The sequence below is a fragment of the Propithecus coquereli genome, unplaced genomic scaffold (assembly GCF_000956105.1).
Source record: "Propithecus coquereli isolate 6110/MARCELLA unplaced genomic scaffold, Pcoq_1.0 Scaffold167, whole genome shotgun sequence".
Taxonomy (NCBI): Eukaryota; Metazoa; Chordata; class Mammalia; order Primates; family Indriidae; genus Propithecus; species Propithecus coquereli.
In genome coordinates, this window is record NW_012141302.1 from 1,569,446 (window position 1) to 1,588,150 (window position 18,705).

Consider the following 18,705-nt stretch of genomic DNA (forward strand, 5'->3'; position numbering starts at 1 on the left):
TTGAGCTACCGCACCCTGCCCTTAGACTTTTTTTTTTTTTAACCACACTTAGACTATGACATCTCAGGATTTGAAGGACTACCCGTAACTTTGATTTTAGGATTCTAAATGTACTGTCAAGATAGGAAATCCCTGTTGCCTTAAGATTTCAGAATCAGTAGTTTACGAGTCCTACCATATATTCGGACCTACCTCCTTTAGTAGGTTTTGCTGAAGATGGGGGCGGAGAATGGTTGGACAGGGAACAGAAATGAGGTTTTCATCCAGAAAATCATGTGGTTTAATAATCCACATTAGATATTTCTACTCCTGATACCCCTTTTTCTAACACCATATAACTAGAATTTTAATAATCGCACTTGTCCCAGCTTCTTTTTATCTTGTTCATTTAATTTGTCCCCTCCATTTCATCTCTCAAAATTCTTTTTCCTCTACTATACAGTGTCCTTCTGCTCTGTGCTCTTAAACTTGCATAAGTAAACCCATCAAAAGGGCTTTCTGAGTTTCTTATAAAGTTAAACCTTTACTTACTTTAAGACCCAGCATTCTGGCCCGGCGCAGTGGCTCATGCCTGTACTCCTAGCACTCTGGGAGGTTGAGTGGGAGGATCACTTGAGCTCAGGAGTTCGAGACCAGCCTGAGCAAGAGTGAGACCCCATCTCTACTAAAAATTGTAAAAATTAGCTGGGTGAGGTGGTGCACGACTGTAGTCCCAGCTACTGGGGGTGCTGAGGCAAGAGGATCACTTGAGCCCAGGAGTTCAAAGTTGCTGTGAACTAAGCTGATGCCATGGGACTCTAGCTTGAGTGACAGAGTGAGACTCTGTCTCAGAAAAAAGAACTAAATAAAAGAAAAAGAAAAAAGACCCAGCAATCCCATTTCTAGGTACAGGTATTTACCCGAGTGATATTAAAACCTATGTTCACACAAAAACCTGTACACAAATGTTTAAAAGCATCCTCATTTGTAATCACTACAAACTACAAACAACTCTGATGCAACTCAACTAGAGAATAAACTGTAGTAAAATGGAATACTAACTATTAATAAAAAGGCACAAACTATTAATACAGCGATGTGGAGACTGGAATATTTATGGGTTCTGATGGATTAAAGAGTGCCAACTCTTGGCAGTTGTGTGTGTGGCCACTAAGAGGTCCTACTCTCTTTTTGCCCAGTCACTAGCACAGTTCCATTTTTCTTTGTCTTCATGTGTGAATGTCTTGAATGGTAGGGAGCCAAATTGGGAAGGGATTAGGCTGAAACAGAGGATTTGTTCGTGTTGGTCATAATCGAAGTGGGGAGAGATTAACATAAGCATTTCTTTTTCTGTCTCCTCAAGTCTTTAATATTTTAGACTTCTGATTATTTATTTTGGTATGTTCCCTCTCATTTTTCATACTTGGCAACCAATTTTACGCATTGATCATTTATTGTCGGAAATGATGTATTTGCACATTTTTAGTTTATATTTAAGAAACTACAGGAATACCTACACATCAGTAGCCATAATTTAGTGTTAGCTTTGAAAATATGGAGCTGGAGACAACCTTTTTCTTTCCCAGAGATGTAAAATATTTATAAAATTTGAAGTTGTGGAATTTTACAAACCTTTGCTGGCATTGATGGGGAAGAGAAAAATTTGGAAAATTACTTTTAATAATTTCTATGGATTACCTTTTTATTATGAAATATTTTAGCATCCAGAAAAGTATAGGACAAAATATAACGAACATTGCTCAGCTTTATCAGTTCTTAATATTCTGTCGTATTTGCTGTGCCCATTTTTTAAATTTTAGAAATGAAACCTCAGACACAGAATTACCTTGTTTATGAATGTAATGATAAAAATGTTCACTCATAAATATTTGAGGGTATTATATTTGGCACATAGTTTATTAACACATTGCCACACTACGAAAAAAAAATTTTTTCTTGGGCCCACGATATTTTATTATGAAAACAGAATAAAAACTTCGAAAACAAATGATTCTTTATAATTTAATGAAACATTTGTTATTTTTTTATTGTTTCCTGTGCGTGAGTTACATGCAACTTGAAAAATAGTTCACACTGGTCTCAAGGTAGAGATGTGTGAGTTACATATGCTTCACGAGGGTCTCCCTTCAAGACTAGCTGAGTTAAATACAACTCGTGGCGGTTAATGTGTTAAGAAATAATTGAGTAATATAGTTTTTAATTGTGTGAGTTTCATAACAAGCTGCTGAGTTGTATGGAATTTGGTGTCTTATTTGTGGATAACATAATGTTTGTGTAAAAGTACTACAGTTTACAATGTATTAACAAAACCTATTGGCTTTTTGGACTTTTTATCTGTAGTTTAAAGCAGAGACAGAAAACAATACCTGATTTGCATATAAATATTTAACTGTACAGCTTGTAGAGATTTAGTAATGAACTCCCTTCAGAATTAATTAACTACAAACAGCTGCCTAGCCTCAGAAGACCTTGGGCTAGGTAATTTTGTTATTAAATTTTGATTTAATAGTAATCCAGTCTTGATTTACAGAGATTTTTATACAAACTAATTCAGTATTTTATGAATCTTTGTAATTAGAAAACTCTTGCTAATCAGCAAGTACATAAAATCAGTAGGTAAAATTCAGTACGTGAAAGTAGTTCCTGAATAAATAATATTATTCAAATGAGGGACTGGTTGCTGTAAACTTAGAATGGAAAACTTCTTTAGTAGGAAGATAAGAGTGCTGTCTGTATCTAGTGAGGGGGAGAAAAAGCACGTTGCATGTTATATATAGTATAATGCAGATTTTGCAAAACAATACCCCCTTCCTATTTTTTAGTTGTTTGTGAGGTAAAGAAAAGTATAAAATGATGTTCTAAATGGAAAAATTTGGTAGGGGTTGGGGTGGGATTGGAAATGAAGGGATGAAGGCCATGTCATATAGTTTCCTGGGACATTTGTTAATAATGTGGAATCTTGGGCTTTTTAAGTTGGAGGTTCTTTCTGAGTTAGTGTCTCTGAGGCCTACGATTCCACTGTTGTAACAGGTACACCAGATGATTGCTATGTAGGTGGTCATCAGACCACACTGGTGTAAAGAAGAGATTGCAGACTATTTGGCTGACCTGGTTCACTCATTTGTTTCTTGCCTAAATCCTGATGGAAGTAGCATTTGTAGTTCTTTAATTAAAAAAAAAAACCTAGTTTTGCACCTGAGTGTTTGTTTTTAGAGCTTCAAACATTTCAGAAAGGAAAAAAAGGAAGAGTAAATCTCCACTCACCTTTCAGCCAGTTTTTCTAACTACTGAGAGTTTTCTTCTGTATTCCCTCAAGAATGAGAAAGTACCTGAAAAGGGGTGAAGGTGGGGGAATGTGGATTTAAACTTTTTTTTAAATATAAGACTTTAAACAAAAAACAACTGTAGAGGTAATAATAAAAAGTACCACGAGTGAGGATAATTCTGGCTGCCTGGGCTACTGTAATGGTTTTGAGGGAAGAGATGAGGGAAAAAGTAATATCTGGAGATGTTGGTGCTGTGATGATACACTGTAAGAATTAGCAAGTTATAAGGCCTCCCCGCTTTGGGAGGCCGAGGTGGGAGGATCACTTGAACTCAGGAGTTCAAGACCAGCCTGAGCAAGAGCAAGATCCATCTACTAAAATAGAAAAAAATTAGCCTGGCGTGCTGGTATACACTTGTAGTCCCAGCTACTCGGAAGGCTGAGGTAGGAGGATGGCTTGAGCCCAGGAGTTTGAGGTTGCAGTTAGCTATGGTGGTGCCACTGCACTCTAGCCTGGCAAACAGAGTGAGACTCAAGGAAAAAAAAAGAAAGAAAGAAAGAAAGAAAAAAATTAGCAAACTGAGGTGCTAGGTTCAGCCTTAAATCCATTCCATCATTTTGAGTTCCTTAGACCTGCTCCTGCTCCTTTCTTTTCTTATGGGAAAATATGGCCCAGCTGTGCGATAGACTAGATGAGGACATTATGTTTTCTGCTTAAACTACTTCCATCTTGAGGAACTACAGAGGGTTTTCTCCCTTAGCTGGGGAATGGGGAGGGGGGTTGGGCAATTGCTTGATGCTATTTGAATCCTTATCTTTTGATCCATGCAACTACTAAATAAGTGCCTGGTGTCAAGGGCTTCCTTCAATTGCACAAAGGCAATGGACTGGCAAGAATTAAAACAGCTGTTTGTTAGGCCACAATTATTTTAAATTTTCTGTATTTTTAATAAAAAGATTTTTTATACTTCAGTTTATTTTCCCATAAATTTTCTGTATTTAAGAGAGTGTTTTCATAATGCCTAGTAGAGAAATGCATTGTGTTGAGAGCTCTTTGGAAAATGAAATAAAGAAAGTCTGTATTATCTTTTTTTTTTACAGATATTGAAGCACAGATTCGAGAAATTCAAGGCAAGAAGGCAGCTCTTGATGAAGCTCAAGGAGTGGGCCTTGATTCTACAGGTTATTATGACCAGGAAATTTATGGTGGAAGTGACAGCAGATTTGCTGGATATGTGACATCAATTGCTGCAACTGAACTTGAAGATGTAAGTTACAAATTGCACATAAGAGGCAAGCATTTTTTTGAAAGAGTGAGAAATTACTCTTTTGTTTGAGTCATCTGCTTTAATCTGGAGAAACATTTTTGGGATCTTTTAGAGAATAAAACTATTGAAGGTGTTTTTCCTCTCCAAGGTTCAGAAATCTCACTGGATGTGTTCAGTTCTGAATCTTTATGTTAACGATACTAAAGACTAGTTTGTTTATCCAGGAAAGCACCTGCAAATCATTAACTGCTGTAAAGCAAACAGTTGTAAAGTTAATCCCTGCTATTACTTACTGGCTCTATCTAGAGTAGCTCATGTGAGAAGTGACTTGATTTTAAATAGCCATCTGCCCTTGTGACTTGATTTCTGATTTGTACTTGACACTGTTTGTTTTTCTCCCCTCAGCATCTTAATATGAATTGAATTTTTCTTGTTGCTGATATTTATGAGCTCTTCATGTTTATTTTAGTTACTATGGAGGGTGACTGAAATCTCTGTGTTTTTTATGTATTTCACATGCTTATATTTTATCAGACCATCCCAAACATCCAAATTTGTTGAAATATTTATTTTTGTTTGATTCAGTTATATACAAACTTTATTGTACCTAAATAAACTGGTTATTTTTATGCAATTCCAGTCATATGTTATAGTTGGCACTTTTTTTTTTCTTTAGAGAAAAATTTAAAAGCCCAAAGGTGAACTTTCTACAAACCAATTATGGACTAGTTAGTGTATTGTAGTTTGGGTTCTCATACCGTAATGGTAAAAGACAGCGACGGCTGTATATTCATTCCAGAAGCTTGGAGGTGAAATTGTCATTTCATTTTTAAATAAAATATATGAGGTATTAAGACCTTGAGAATTACCCACTGGTGTACTTTTTATACTAGAAAAGTAACAGTGTAACATTATTTTGTTTAAACATATTACTAGGAACAAATACATTTAAAATTAATTCCTTTTTACTTGTTTCTGTGACCGTTACATCATGTTAAAAAGCATGAGTGGAAAAACAGAAATTTGAAAGTTCTAAAATAAGCTGTTTATAGTTGCCAAATTTGCAAAACATTTCATCACATCTTCTGTAAGAAAAATGCTCAGGTTTTTCTAGTCCATACCTATTTTATTTCAATTGACTTCTGCTGAAAGCTTTCCTTGTTTAATAATTTTAAGAGTAAAAAGAACTAAATTTAAATTTTTAATAGCTTTGTTTTTCTTTCAAGAGATGGAGTCTCACTCTGTTAGAGCACAGTGGCCTGATCGTAGCTCACTGTAGCTTCCAACTCCTGGGCTCAAGTGATCCTCCTGCCTTAGCCCCCAGAATAGCTGGGACTACAGGCACACACCACCATGCCCGGCTTCTTTAATAGCTTTTTGAAGTGAACAAAAACCTAATAGTGTTTACAAGTTTTGTGAACTAGGGCCTAGACATCACACTGTCAGTAAATCTTTTGATTTCATGTTGAGTCTTTGTGTATTCTTTCTGATATTAAGTTTTAACATTTTGTTTGTGCCTTTTTGGGGGGGTATCATTGCAGGATGACGATGACTACTCATCATCTACAAGTTTGCTTGGTCAGAAGAAGCCAGGATATCATGCCCCTGTGGCATTGCTTAATGATATACCACAGTCAACAGAACAGGTGACTTTTTTTCTTTTGTATATACCTTATACACATAGGTGAAGTTTTTTTAAACCATCGTTTATTCAGCTGAAAAAAAGGTAAATGTCTGAGTTTCTTTCCGTTGAAGCCCATAAATTTTAAAAGTCATTTCTTAGAATGTTGTGAGTAGAGTTGATTTGGGATATTAGAAATAATACTTAGTTTATTTTGCAAAGGTAATCATTTCATGAAGCATTAAACTGGAAAGTGACATGTATATTGCCTCATTTTCATATGCCTTATTTTTTCATTTTAATATCCACAAAATAATACAGAATATTTTATTAGTAGGCCTGTATTAAACATTTGTATGTGTTTTATAATGTTCTGTTTTTTTATATTCTCCATGGTTATTTAATAAAGTGGATATTAAGTGAGACATACCTCTTTTCAGTATGATCCATTTGCTGAGCACCGACCTCCAAAGATCGCAGACCGGGAAGATGAATATAAAAAGCATAGGCGGACCATGATAATTTCCCCAGAGCGTCTTGATCCTTTTGCAGATGGTAATTCTTTCCCACTTTTCTATAAGTATTCAAAAATTTATTTGTATTAAGTTGTCTTTAGCCCTTTGATTTTTTTTGGCATGCTTATGAATTTGCTTTTCTTTTTTAAAATCCCCCTTAATATAGATTTGTATAGATTTGGTTGAAGTCACAGATGCCATATTCTTCATCTTTATAATGCAAGTTTTCTTTCCAGGTAGAAGGACAAGAAAATAATGAGCCAATGCCATAGAAACGCAAAGGGTTAAAGGTTTTTCTTTTACTTTTGTTTTGGGTACGCTTTCTATACTTTGAACAAATGTGTTTTTCTGCTCAAAATACTTTCAAATTATTGAAAGTTTTCATTCCAAATCTTAGATTTTTAGGATTGTTACTTTTGAGAAACTGTTTCTCACACTAGAGCTCCCCCCATATTGCTCTAAATATAGCTTAGTAAATGCACCTACTTTGCTCTAAGCATACTTAAAGTTAAAACAAAAGTATGTATACAAAGACTTTGATATTTTTAATAGCTGGAGTCTGTTTTGCTAATTTTAGTGTGCAAGTCAGCACAAGGGGCATAGTGAGCCTGATGGAAGCTTTCCTCAGGTGAGTGAGTTTCACAATCAAAATTAGGTGCCTGTTTCTTAAAATTAGATTCTGCTGCAGGTTTTTACATACTAGACTTTCAGCCTGCATGAATTAGTAGGGATATTCTTTTTTTACTTGCATAATTGTAATTGATTTAAACATGTATGTCAGAATTCACAGGCCCATACTAACTGTCCTTAATTTCTTTCCTACAGCAGTACTGCTATATGCCAGTCCTGTCTGCATTCTTAAGGGTGCAGTTCAACACATCCTCTCTAGATTATGGTGAAAAAGTATTCCAAAGGAAGTCTTATCAGAGCTAGTGTCAGAAAGAATGACACTACCAATTGGGCATGATCTTCAGCATAGGAATGTCTTAGAATTTTATTATTTTTTTCTAAATTGTGATGCTATACCACTTGTATAGCTAATTATCACATTTCTAAAGCATAGTGTGCCTCTGTGAATCTTATTATATATTGTTTGGGCTTCTTTAAGATAATTTGAAGTTTGAAAAGCAAACGCTGAAACTTAAGAGACTAACACATCTCTTTGTACACCACTTCTGTGTTCATCATAATTGGTAGAAGTAATATATGTCAAGTAATATGTTTTGAGTTATAATTTATACTTTCTCAGAAATAAAAATATGTTTTCTGGGTCAACAAAACTTTAAAAAAAAAAGCATGAAGCCCTTTATATTAACGTGACATCAGAATAAGAGTATAGGTATATTTTTAAAATCAAATTTTCTGAACTACAACTGTTTTAGAACACTGTATGAAGAACTTATCTAGTAATAGTTATCTATAGTCCAGATTTTAACAGCTTGCGACAGGTAATGTTTTGAATATAAATATCTTTCCAAAGTGTTACTAATGGTAAAGAGATAATTTTCTAGGCTTCTATTCTGCTGCTTGAAGTCAGAACTGCTGATGGAGACAAAGGCACGAAAGTGTACGTATTCCGGATTAGCAACCCAGGAACCCATCACTTCTGAAGACTAAACTGTGCTGTCATTTTGTTTTTATATGCATTAAAATATTTGTTTTAAACTGCTGTAGATATGTTTGTGTTCAAACAGGTTAAATTGATCAGCAAACTCAATAAAAAGTAAGATGTATAATTATTAAAGTTTTCCATCAAAAAATAAATTAAATGATTATGGAATAACATAATGTTAGAGCAGGGCAGATAAATCAGTTGAACCTAATTATCATTTATTTATTGTACTCTTGTCCTGTTGCTGTTCTTTTCTGCAGGAGGGAAGACCCCTGATCCTAAAATGAATGCTAGGACTTACATGGATGTAATGCGGGAACAGCATTTGACTAAAGAAGAAGTATGTGAACCTGCTTCTTATTTTAATGGTTGTGAAAGAATGTAGAGAGAGTTGAAATTGAGAGGCTATTTTTTTGTTTTGTTTTGCTGTTTGTTGCACAAGTAATATTTTAATGGTATTAATAAAAATTGAGTTGAAAAAGAATGTTACCCCCAAATTATACCACCTCCCAGATATGACTTTTCATTTCCATATCCTTTTCTAGTCCCAAGCTCCTTGGCCATATATGTACATATGTATCTTACAGTAGATGTGTCTGTGGGGAGAGGGTTGATGGTGCGTGTGTGAAGCCAGTGTATTAGGGAAAAGTCAGATAGTTCAGTAATTCCTTGAAATTCTGTGAGATTCCGCTTGGATATGGATGGAGAATAATTCCTTTTTGCCTGCAGAGACTGTGCCATTTTGTTTTAATAATTAGCCTCCATGACTTTGTTATGAATAATAGATTTGTTGTTTGAATTAAATGGGGTAATGGAATCCCACTTAAAAATCATAGGGTAAATTAAATGTGTATTTGTTATTACTAAATGTGTATTTGTTATTACTAAATTACATATAATTTACATAGTTTTAAATATAAAACAATTTTATTTTTATTTTTTATCATTTTTCTATCTTATATAGTTAATATTTATGTGAATATTAAAGGAAACTTCTTCAGTGGAAGCATTTTGGTTCTATACTTTTTGAAAAGTCAGTCAAATTTAGCAGTGGGGGGTTGTATACCAACTTTAGTGACACTAATGTTAAATTCTGATAACCCACGACCATCAGACCAGCCTTGTACCATTGACTGAAGATTTTACTTCACCTGCTGTGTATAAAGTAGGGTGTGCTGTGTTATAAATTCTGTGCTTGGCTTGTCTCTGATTTGGAAAGAAAGACATTATGTAAAACTGGAAATATAGAAAAGAGGGAGAATAAGGGATATGACTACCAGTAGTGTTTAAAGGAGACTGAGCAAAGTATAAAATAGGATATTAAATACAAATGACTGTGTACATGACAAAAATGTATTGAAAGCATTTTAAAGCTAAATACTAAATGCTTTTTCAAATATTTTTCAGAGGGAAATTAGGCAGCAGCTAGCAGAGAAAGCTAAAGCTGGAGAACTAAAAGTCGTCAATGGAGCAGCAGCATCCCAGCCTCCATCAAAACGAAAACGGCGTTGGGATCAAACAGCTGATCAGACTCCTGGTGCCACTCCCAAAAAACTGTCAAGTTGGGATCAGGCAGAGGTAATTTCTTTTTATTATATTTAACATTTTTTCTCTTGTTACAGAGTGTATATTAGTCTGCTTGGGCTGAGAGGACAAGATATCACAGAATGGACAGCTTAAATGTCAGAGTTATTTTCTAACAGTTCTGGAGATTTGAAGTCCAAGATCAGAGACAGGGTTGGTGTCAGGTGAGGGCTCTCTTGGCTTGTAGATAACTGCTTTCTCAATGTCTTTACATGGCCTTTTCTCTGTGTCAACGAGCTCTGTTCTCTCTTCTCTTCCTATAAGGACACCAGTCCTATCAGATTAGGACCCTATCCTTATGACCTAATCTGATCTTAATTACCTCCCTAATAGACCCAGTCTCCCAAATACAGTAACATTGTCCTTCAACATAGGAAGGGAGTGGGGGGGCAGGATGCAATTCAGTCCATATCATGGAGTAAAGGAATGTTCTCTTTTGGAATATTACATATAGACATATAGGTATGTTTCATCATGGAGATTGAGTATAATACAGTGGTCTTATTTTCTAAATGGATAATTTAAGCCCCTGACTACAGGCAGCTTAATCTTCTAGAGTAGAGGACTTCCTTTTTCTTTTTTAAAAATTTTTCTATTGTGGTAAAATACATAGCATAAAATTTGCCATTTTAACCATCTTTAAGTGTAAAATTCAGGGCATTAATTACATTCTTAGTGATGTGTAACCATCACCAGTATTTCCCAAAATTTTTTCATCACCCCAAACAGAAACTCTGTAATCATTAAGCAATAACTCTCTGTTCTCCTCCCCCTCTAGAGAACTTCTTTACACACTTTGTCAAACCTACAGTAATTCCTTAGCATCTTCATGTTTAGTTAGACCACTTTGTTTCCTATTTTTCTCCCAAAATAGAAGCAAAACTTGCACGTTTTCCCAACATGGTATCTACCAATATGCCTATATCTTTTCTGTAGTACTCTGGTTTCCCTCCTGTTGTGATAAGAACTACTTATGCAAGTTGACCTTCTAAAGCTAACCCCTCTGAAAGCAAGATTCAGATTAGAATATACCTGTTAAATGCTATATAAATGACATTTTCTCTGCTTGCAACAAAGTTGTTTCTTAATGATACCCGTCCGCTATACTCTTGTAGCAGCCAGGGATGCTTGGTCTCATACATGCAGATAAAGTTAAATGTTAACCTGACTGGTGATTCTTGAATTAAGATTTGTTAATTTGCAGAATGGTGACACAGACCAGAAGGAAGAGGTGATATGAGGGAATTCCCATCAGGGTCAAGCTATGTTCTGATCACCACTGACTTGTGGGATTGATGTACAACAAGTGTCTTTAGTTATAAAGTATGATGTACCTACCTATCATAAAAACTGTATTCACAGAATTGGCACAGGGGGTTGTTCTGGTAGGAAAGGTGTGGCTATATAAACTTTGTTACTGAAAAAGACAAGAGGATTCTTTGTGATAATGAGACTTTTAATAATACTACTGGGGAGGAAATGCCATGAATGTGGCTGGCCTTATTTAATTCCTGGGATGAAATAGTTTTGAATGCAGTGCTTGCCGTTGGTGAATAGATCACAGTGTGCATGGTACTTCTTTCTTTGAGAATATTTGAATCTTGTCTCAGTGCTCATAACAGATCAGAAATACAAATTTTGACAGCAAAGCAACATTGGGCTCTTGTGAGGAAAGCACATTGGCTTTCTCCTTTTTAGACTTTTGGGTGGCTATATAAAAGATTGGAGTGTGTAAGATCTTTCTTAGAAATTTCCTGGTTCTGTAGAAATGGTTGTATTATTAATAGAGGTGTTTTCTATCATTTAATAATATACTTATAGAATAAAAGATACAGATGCTGTATAAAATCAGCCAATTATGTTAAACTAGCTTATCTGCCTTCATTGAGTTATCATTGGCCTTGAAAATTGATTTTTTAGAAAGCATTTGAATGTATTTTATTTGATACTGTGTTTATTTAATAAAGTAATTAGTGCTAAAAAAAAAAATAAAGCTAAACTTCTGCTTATGAACCATTTCCTGTCCTCTCTTGATAACTCTCGTGTAACTTTTTTTTGTCCTCAGTATCAGGTTATCATTGGCAGCAAACCTATTTTACCATTCTTTGTCTTAACAACAACAGTAACAACACCACAAACCTGCAGAAAACCATCCCTTGACCTCACTCACATCCTCCTCCAGTTACCATCCTATTTCTGTCTCTTCTACCACAGAATGCTTCGGATGAGTTGTCTCTACTTGCTGTCTCTGCTTATTTAGTCCTAGTCTTTTGCCTGTACCACTCTACCTAAACATAAACATCTCTTGTCAAGGTCACTTGACCTCCTGGTTGCTGAATCCAAAGTCTTTTCTCATTCCTCATTGCTTAGCACATCAGTAACATTTGATATCCCTCGATACCCTTTTCTCTCTTAGTCTCTGGGCTTTAGTCTCTTGGTTCTCCTCATTGGCCGCTACTCCTCAGTCTTTCTTATTTGCTGGATTCTCCTGATCTTCCTTACCTCAGAACTTTTGGGTGCTCTATTGCTCAGTCTTTTTAATTCTTCTCCATTTACTCAATCCCTAGGATCTCATTCCTATCTTTAAAATCTTCAAATACCATCTGTGTAAGACAGCTCCCAAATGTATAAATCTCTCTCTTGCTCTCCTCAGACTTGTATATTTGTCCAACCTGATGCATTTACTTGGATGGTGCAATAGACATTTCAAAATTGGTATTTCTAAAATAAAATTACTGATTTTCTTTACTCACTTCCTCCAGCCTACTTTCCTGGTCTTTCCCATGTCTGTTTGGCTCAATGCAAACACTTACAAGTCATCCTATATTCTTTTCTTATTCTCTTACCCCATATCTTATCTGTAAACAAATTTTGTTGGCTCCGCTTTTAAAATGCCTTTAGGATCTAGCCATTTTTCATGACTTGTCTCTACTACCCTTGTCTAATCACTGTTAGCTCCAGCCTAGACTACTATAGATTTACTTACATCTCAGGAAAAAAACCTGTCAGACCATGGCAGTATTTTCCTAAATCAAGAATTGGGATATACTAAACCTAGTACATAATTTCTTAACAATTCATTTTAAGATAGATCCTGAGGACTTCCGTTTGCTTACTGATACATGAGAGGATTTTATTCTCCTGAATATAAGTAATTACTCAACTTTAATTTTGTGTTGGCATTCAGTGCCAACATTTTAAAATCAGAGAAAGAGAAACTTGTCCCACTGGTAACTGTGTGCACCTAACACATCTTTACCCGAATCATGACTGTGGGAATTGCAATAGATAATAGGAAGAATTTATTTCCCACATTTTCTTGTAATTCAGCAGGAGAGGCAGATGCCAAAATTGAGATTTTGAACAATTTACGTGCTTTCTTTACCTAATCCAGAATTTTTCAACTCTGAGCAATATATAGAATCTTTTTAAAGGAAAAAATACTGAATCTTAAAATTTTTTAATGGTATTTTGCACATGTGCAAACATAAAAAGCTAGATGGAGTTGTGTCTGCAAGAGCTTTCAACTTTATAAAGTATACTACAAATCCTTTTGAATACTTACAAGGCAGTATTTAAGTACAGATTTTGTTTTGCGTATACCAAATCACTTGCTGCTTTGATATGATACTATCTTTACCAGTAGAAGTTCTTGTGATGTATGCTATCTGATTGCCCTATATCACCTACTACTAGTCTTTATTTGAACTACTGTAGACTTGTCATATTACTTAAATCTAATCTTTTCCACTAATCTTGCCAGGATCAGTTAGGATGATAATGTTTGGTACAAATATGTTTGTAATTATAAACTCATCTCAAGGATTGAAGTCACGTGGCAATATCTGGTTGTAAGATAATTACCTAGGTGATTCAAAACATGCTTATATTACTTAAACACATATACATAATTGAACAAAACCACAACAGTAGTATTTCTCAGAACTTATAGATTCCCCTTTCCTAAGAAAGGAATTTATGCATCTCTAAGCCCCACTTTGAGTACTGATGTAATTGGAGCCAAAAGTCTTTGATTGCTGATCTAGACAGGGAGACCTTAGTGATTTTCTTTCCCAGAGTCACAGAGCTATTAGTGGCATATCCAAGATTCATACCCAGGATATTTTGTTTTTTAAGCTAGGACTTTTTTCAGTGCTTCAAATAAAAATTTAAATTGTTTTTGGTCGTAAACATATTTGCTAGGATGTATGTATCTTTTCCTTTAAGCAGAAGGATGGTCAACTAGAGAATAGAAATAAAACTTTTATTTGTTTAAAGTTTTTTTTTAATAGAAATTTTCTAATTATTTCTGTGTGGATATGTAGATGTGTGAAATAAAATCTTTTTGCTTTGTGAAGACCCCCGGGCATACCCCTTCCTTAAGATGGGATGAGACACCAGGTCGTGCAAAGGGAAGTGAGACTCCTGGAGCAACTCCAGGCTCAAAAATATGGGACCCTACACCTAGCCACACACCAGCGGGAGCTGCTACTCCTGGACGAGGCGATACACCAGGTCATGCGACACCAGGCCATGGAGGTGCAACTTCCAGTGCTCGTAAAAACAGATGGGATGAGACCCCCAAAACAGAGAGAGGTACTTCTAGTGGAATATGGGTGTGTGTTTGGGTGAAATGTCTACTTTGATGAGTGGTATGTTTACAGACTGAGAACTGTTCTTTTTAATCCTGGGTGAACACATATAAAGAAACAGCTGCTTTGAGTACAGATAAAAGAACTGAGCAGATTGTATGCCTCATTCTTTTCCCTTCTTGAAGAAGTTTAAGATTTATTTAACGAAGAACCTTAAGAGAAAATAAAGTTTGTCAGCCATAACTCTTTGTTTTTTATTGTGGCAAAATATGCTTAACATCAGCTTTACTATTTTATTCATCTTTAAGTGTATAATTCAGTGGCATTAAGTATATTTGCAATGTTGTGCAACCATCACTACTACTCATTTCTAGGGTTTTTTCATTATCCCAGAGAAAAACTCTGGCCCCATTAAACAGTAACTCCCCATTTCCCTCCTCCTCCTCCTATCCTCTGTAATCTCTCTTCTGCTTTCTATTCTGTGAATTTACCTAAACCTCTATTTTTTTGTGTGTAGATGATGTAAAGCTGTATTTCATTAACTGTTTATGAGACTAGCTGTGACAAATTAAGATGCAATAGTACATGTACTGTATTCAAATAATAATTTTGTAAAGAATTTTTAACGATACGGTGGAGTGCTTAACATGTTATGAGTGAAAGAAGCGGTAGAGAATTGTACATGCAGAGTAATCTGAACTGCATGGAGAAATTAAGGAAATGGCTTGAGATAGACATGTGGATGTGTCTGCATAGTGATGTTATGGACGGTTAAAAAAAATTACTTTGCTCAGTTTTCCTGTTCCTCAGTAGTTAATATATATTTTTATAACCAGTGGAAAAGAAACAAAATAGTGAAAGGAATATATAAATATGAAATGGAGCTTTAAAACCTTTAATGGGTCTTCATTTTAGGAGTGTCCTATGTCAGAACTTGATTATTTTAATATGTCAGCTATTTGAGGATAAACGGTACTATTTTAACAATGGTTAAAATTGTGGTCCTACTTAACTTTTCTCTTTAAAGATACTCCTGGACATGGAAGTGGATGGGCAGAGACTCCGCGAACAGATAGAGGCGGAGATTCAATTGGTGAAACACCGACTCCTGGAGCCAGTAAAAGAAAGTCACGTTGGGATGAAACACCAGCTAGTCAGATGGGTGGAAGCACTCCTGTTCTGACCCCTGGAAAAACACCAATTGGCACACCAGCCATGAACATGGCTACCCCTACTCCAGGTAGAAACTCTCTCTTTGGAAATAATTGCTCTTCTCCTGGGAATGTTTTAATTTTTTTCTTTGTGGTATTCTGTGTGCTATTTGTGTCAACTTTTAGCAAGAATAAGGGGATGTCTTGGTTTGCATTTATAATATAAAAGCAGTTAAATATTAGGGTTGATGTTAACTGTCTTATATCCCAAGGACCTGTGTAATGATACACAGTCTTGCACTATAAGTGATTACAAAAATTTGCCTTTTTTGGTAGGTCACATAATGAGTATGACTCCTGAACAACTTCAGGCTTGGCGGTGGGAAAGAGAAATTGATGAGAGAAATCGCCCACTTTCTGATGAAGAATTGGATGCTATGTTCCCAGAAGGATATAAGGTAGTGCATTGTGAATATGAATGAGGTGGTATTTAGGACATTAATTTTATTTTAAATACTCATTAAAAAAGCAATCAAGTTTACATTGGCCTTGCCCAAATTTACTATCATCAGTCTATTCTATTAACTATTTCCAAGTATGTTTCAATTCCAAAAAGTAATAGAGATGAAAAGAAATGATTGATGGGGAGCATCTATTACTTGTTTTTTGAGAGAGGGTTTTGCTCTGTCACCCAGGCTGGAGTGCAGTGGTCTCATCATAGCTCATTGCAATCTCAAGTGATCCTCCCTCCTTGGCCTCCCAAAATGCTAGGATTATAGTCATGAGCCACCCTGTACTTGGCCCAAGCTTATTTCTCATATAAATACTTTGATGAGATATTATTTGGTCTAATAGAACTTTTTTTGGAATTGATGGCTCAGATTTTAATTTTCAAGTTCTTAATAATTTGACATGTTGACTCACCAACATGTTTATATAAATTAATGTTTGAAAATGATCAGAATTTCATAAGCCTACCTCATGTATTTCCTCGCTCTTGATATACTTAATTAGCAGGTGAGAAACATGTATTTTCAAGTTCTAATTAAGGTAGAAAATCAGGATAGCTGTTAATTCTTGTCACTGAGCAAATAAAAAGCTTCCTGGCTAATGAACTGTAAAATACTTCAAGTGTGTATGTTATTATAAAGTCAAGAAAACCCTAAACTGTCTTGTAACTCTATTAGGTCCTTCCTCCTCCAGCTGGTTATGTTCCTATTCGAACTCCAGCTCGAAAACTGACAGCTACTCCAACGCCTTTAGGTGGTATGACTGGTTTCCACATGCAAACTGAAGATAGAACTATGAAAAGCATTAATGACCAGCCATCTGGAAATCTTCCATTTTTAAAACCTGATGATATTCAGTACTTTGATAAACTATTGGTAAGTGATACTAGTGGAAATAAATTATTACATTTTGTTTGTGAGTTATAAATCATAACATTTCAGCCTACCTTTAAATTTTTTTCTTTTTACTATAGGTTGATGTTGATGAATCAACACTTAGTCCAGAAGAACAAAAAGAGAGAAAAATAATGAAGTTGCTTTTAAAAATTAAGAATGGAACACCACCAATGAGAAAGGTAAGTGCCAGTTTGTTAAATTATATTCATTGTATTTTATGTGTAAGAATTTATAATTACTCTCTTTGTCTTTATCCAAGGGCATAGCATGAGAGAAAGAAATACACGGAGTGTGAAGGATTTAACTTATTTAATCAAAGAATTTTCTACTAATAAGGATGTTGACAGATGGAATTCTCCTTTTTGTCTACATGGCCTTTAAAACATGCTTAAGGCTCGAAGGGTAGTTCGTGGAATTATGTGCAGAATTGTGTTAACACTATTTGGTTTGAAGGTGAAACATACTTTAGGGGAAATTAAACCATTTTATATACCCGAATGGATCCATTGTTTACTAAGTTGCCCTTTTAACAAAAGACGTTAAATTTTTTTCAGAAGAGTTCAAATTTCAGAGTAATTTTGATGGAAACGAATGCATGTTATTTAGGTAAAATGTCTGTAAAAGTGTACACTAAAATATTAAATTACAGAAAATCTTCCTGGAGTAATTTTCTCATTCAAAATGCTTGATTGTAAATAAGACACACCTTTTACTCTGCTTTTTTTCCCCAGGCTGCATTGCGTCAGATTACTGATAAAGCTCGTGAATTTGGAGCTGGTCCTTTGTTTAATCAAATTCTTCCTCTACTAATGTCTCCTACACTTGAGGATCAAGAGCGTCATTTACTTGTGAAAGTTATTGATAGAATACTTTACAAACTTGATGACTTGGTTCGACCGTATGTGCACAAGGTATTTTAGTTTTTTAATATAAAAGGAATTCATGGATTTTTTTAAGCCAGCTTAAGCCCGTGTATTTATGAAATTTTAAAATTCCAAAAGAGTAGTAGTTAATGCTATTGATTCACAGTAGGTAGGGAATGTTTATTCCCTTGGAAAACACTCACAGTTAACCGATGTTAAATTTACATATCCTCAAAGACCTTTTTCTTTGCATGAGTGTATGTTACACATATACAAACGTAGGTATATATGTGTAACTTTGTCATCTTTACCGTATGGGTTCATATTATTCATATTTTTTCATTTGCTTTTATTGATACTAGATTAGGAAGAGAACATCTATGATTCCATATCCTGCCATTCAGTGTTAAGAAACGTCTTTGCACTGATGGCAATTGTGCAAAATGTTTGTCCAAATGACAGTAAAAAAGTTGAATATTTGTTAGTCCATGTTGCTAACAGTTCTCTGAAATTTACATCTACATCTGGGGTTTGAAATTGTATAATTAAAATTTTTAAACAGTTTGTCCCTTGATTAACAAAATCCTGATAATAAGAAATTTCCTACACGTGTTTAATTCTGTTCCATGAGTTTTGTATCAGTAATTGTTGAGAAAATGTAGCCCTTCTCTTTTTTTCTCTTTTTCAGATCCTTGTGGTCATTGAACCACTGTTGATTGATGAAGATTACTATGCTAGAGTGGAAGGCCGAGAGATTATTTCTAATTTGGCAAAGGTATTTACATTAAATTTCTAGAGAAGAAAGTTTATATCCGTTGATGGAATTAT

General features: G+C 35.0%; 1 protein-coding gene across 2 annotated transcripts in view; it reads left to right on the forward strand.

Moving 5' to 3' along the window:
* The window catches only part of SF3B1 (splicing factor 3b, subunit 1, 155kDa), a 35,900-nt gene that overhangs the window by 7,386 nt on the left and 9,809 nt on the right, over positions 1-18,705 (forward strand). Inside the window, exons 2-13 of one of the 2 annotated variants that reach the window (XM_012641652.1) lie at positions 4,367-4,533; positions 6,075-6,179; positions 6,595-6,709; positions 8,542-8,621; positions 9,689-9,859; positions 14,224-14,461; positions 15,485-15,697; positions 15,945-16,066; positions 16,796-16,993; positions 17,092-17,193; positions 17,746-17,925; positions 18,566-18,652. In XM_012641652.1, the coding sequence (XP_012497106.1) occupies positions 4,367-4,533; positions 6,075-6,179; positions 6,595-6,709; positions 8,542-8,621; positions 9,689-9,859; positions 14,224-14,461; positions 15,485-15,697; positions 15,945-16,066; positions 16,796-16,993; positions 17,092-17,193; positions 17,746-17,925; positions 18,566-18,652 (1,778 nt within the window). Of the gene's footprint in view, positions 1-4,366; positions 4,534-6,074; positions 6,180-6,594; positions 6,710-8,180; positions 8,335-8,541; positions 8,622-9,688; positions 9,860-14,223; positions 14,462-15,484; positions 15,698-15,944; positions 16,067-16,795; positions 16,994-17,091; positions 17,194-17,745; positions 17,926-18,565; positions 18,653-18,705 lie in introns of those variants that run through there. The other variant, XM_012641653.1, reaches the window with a different exon arrangement.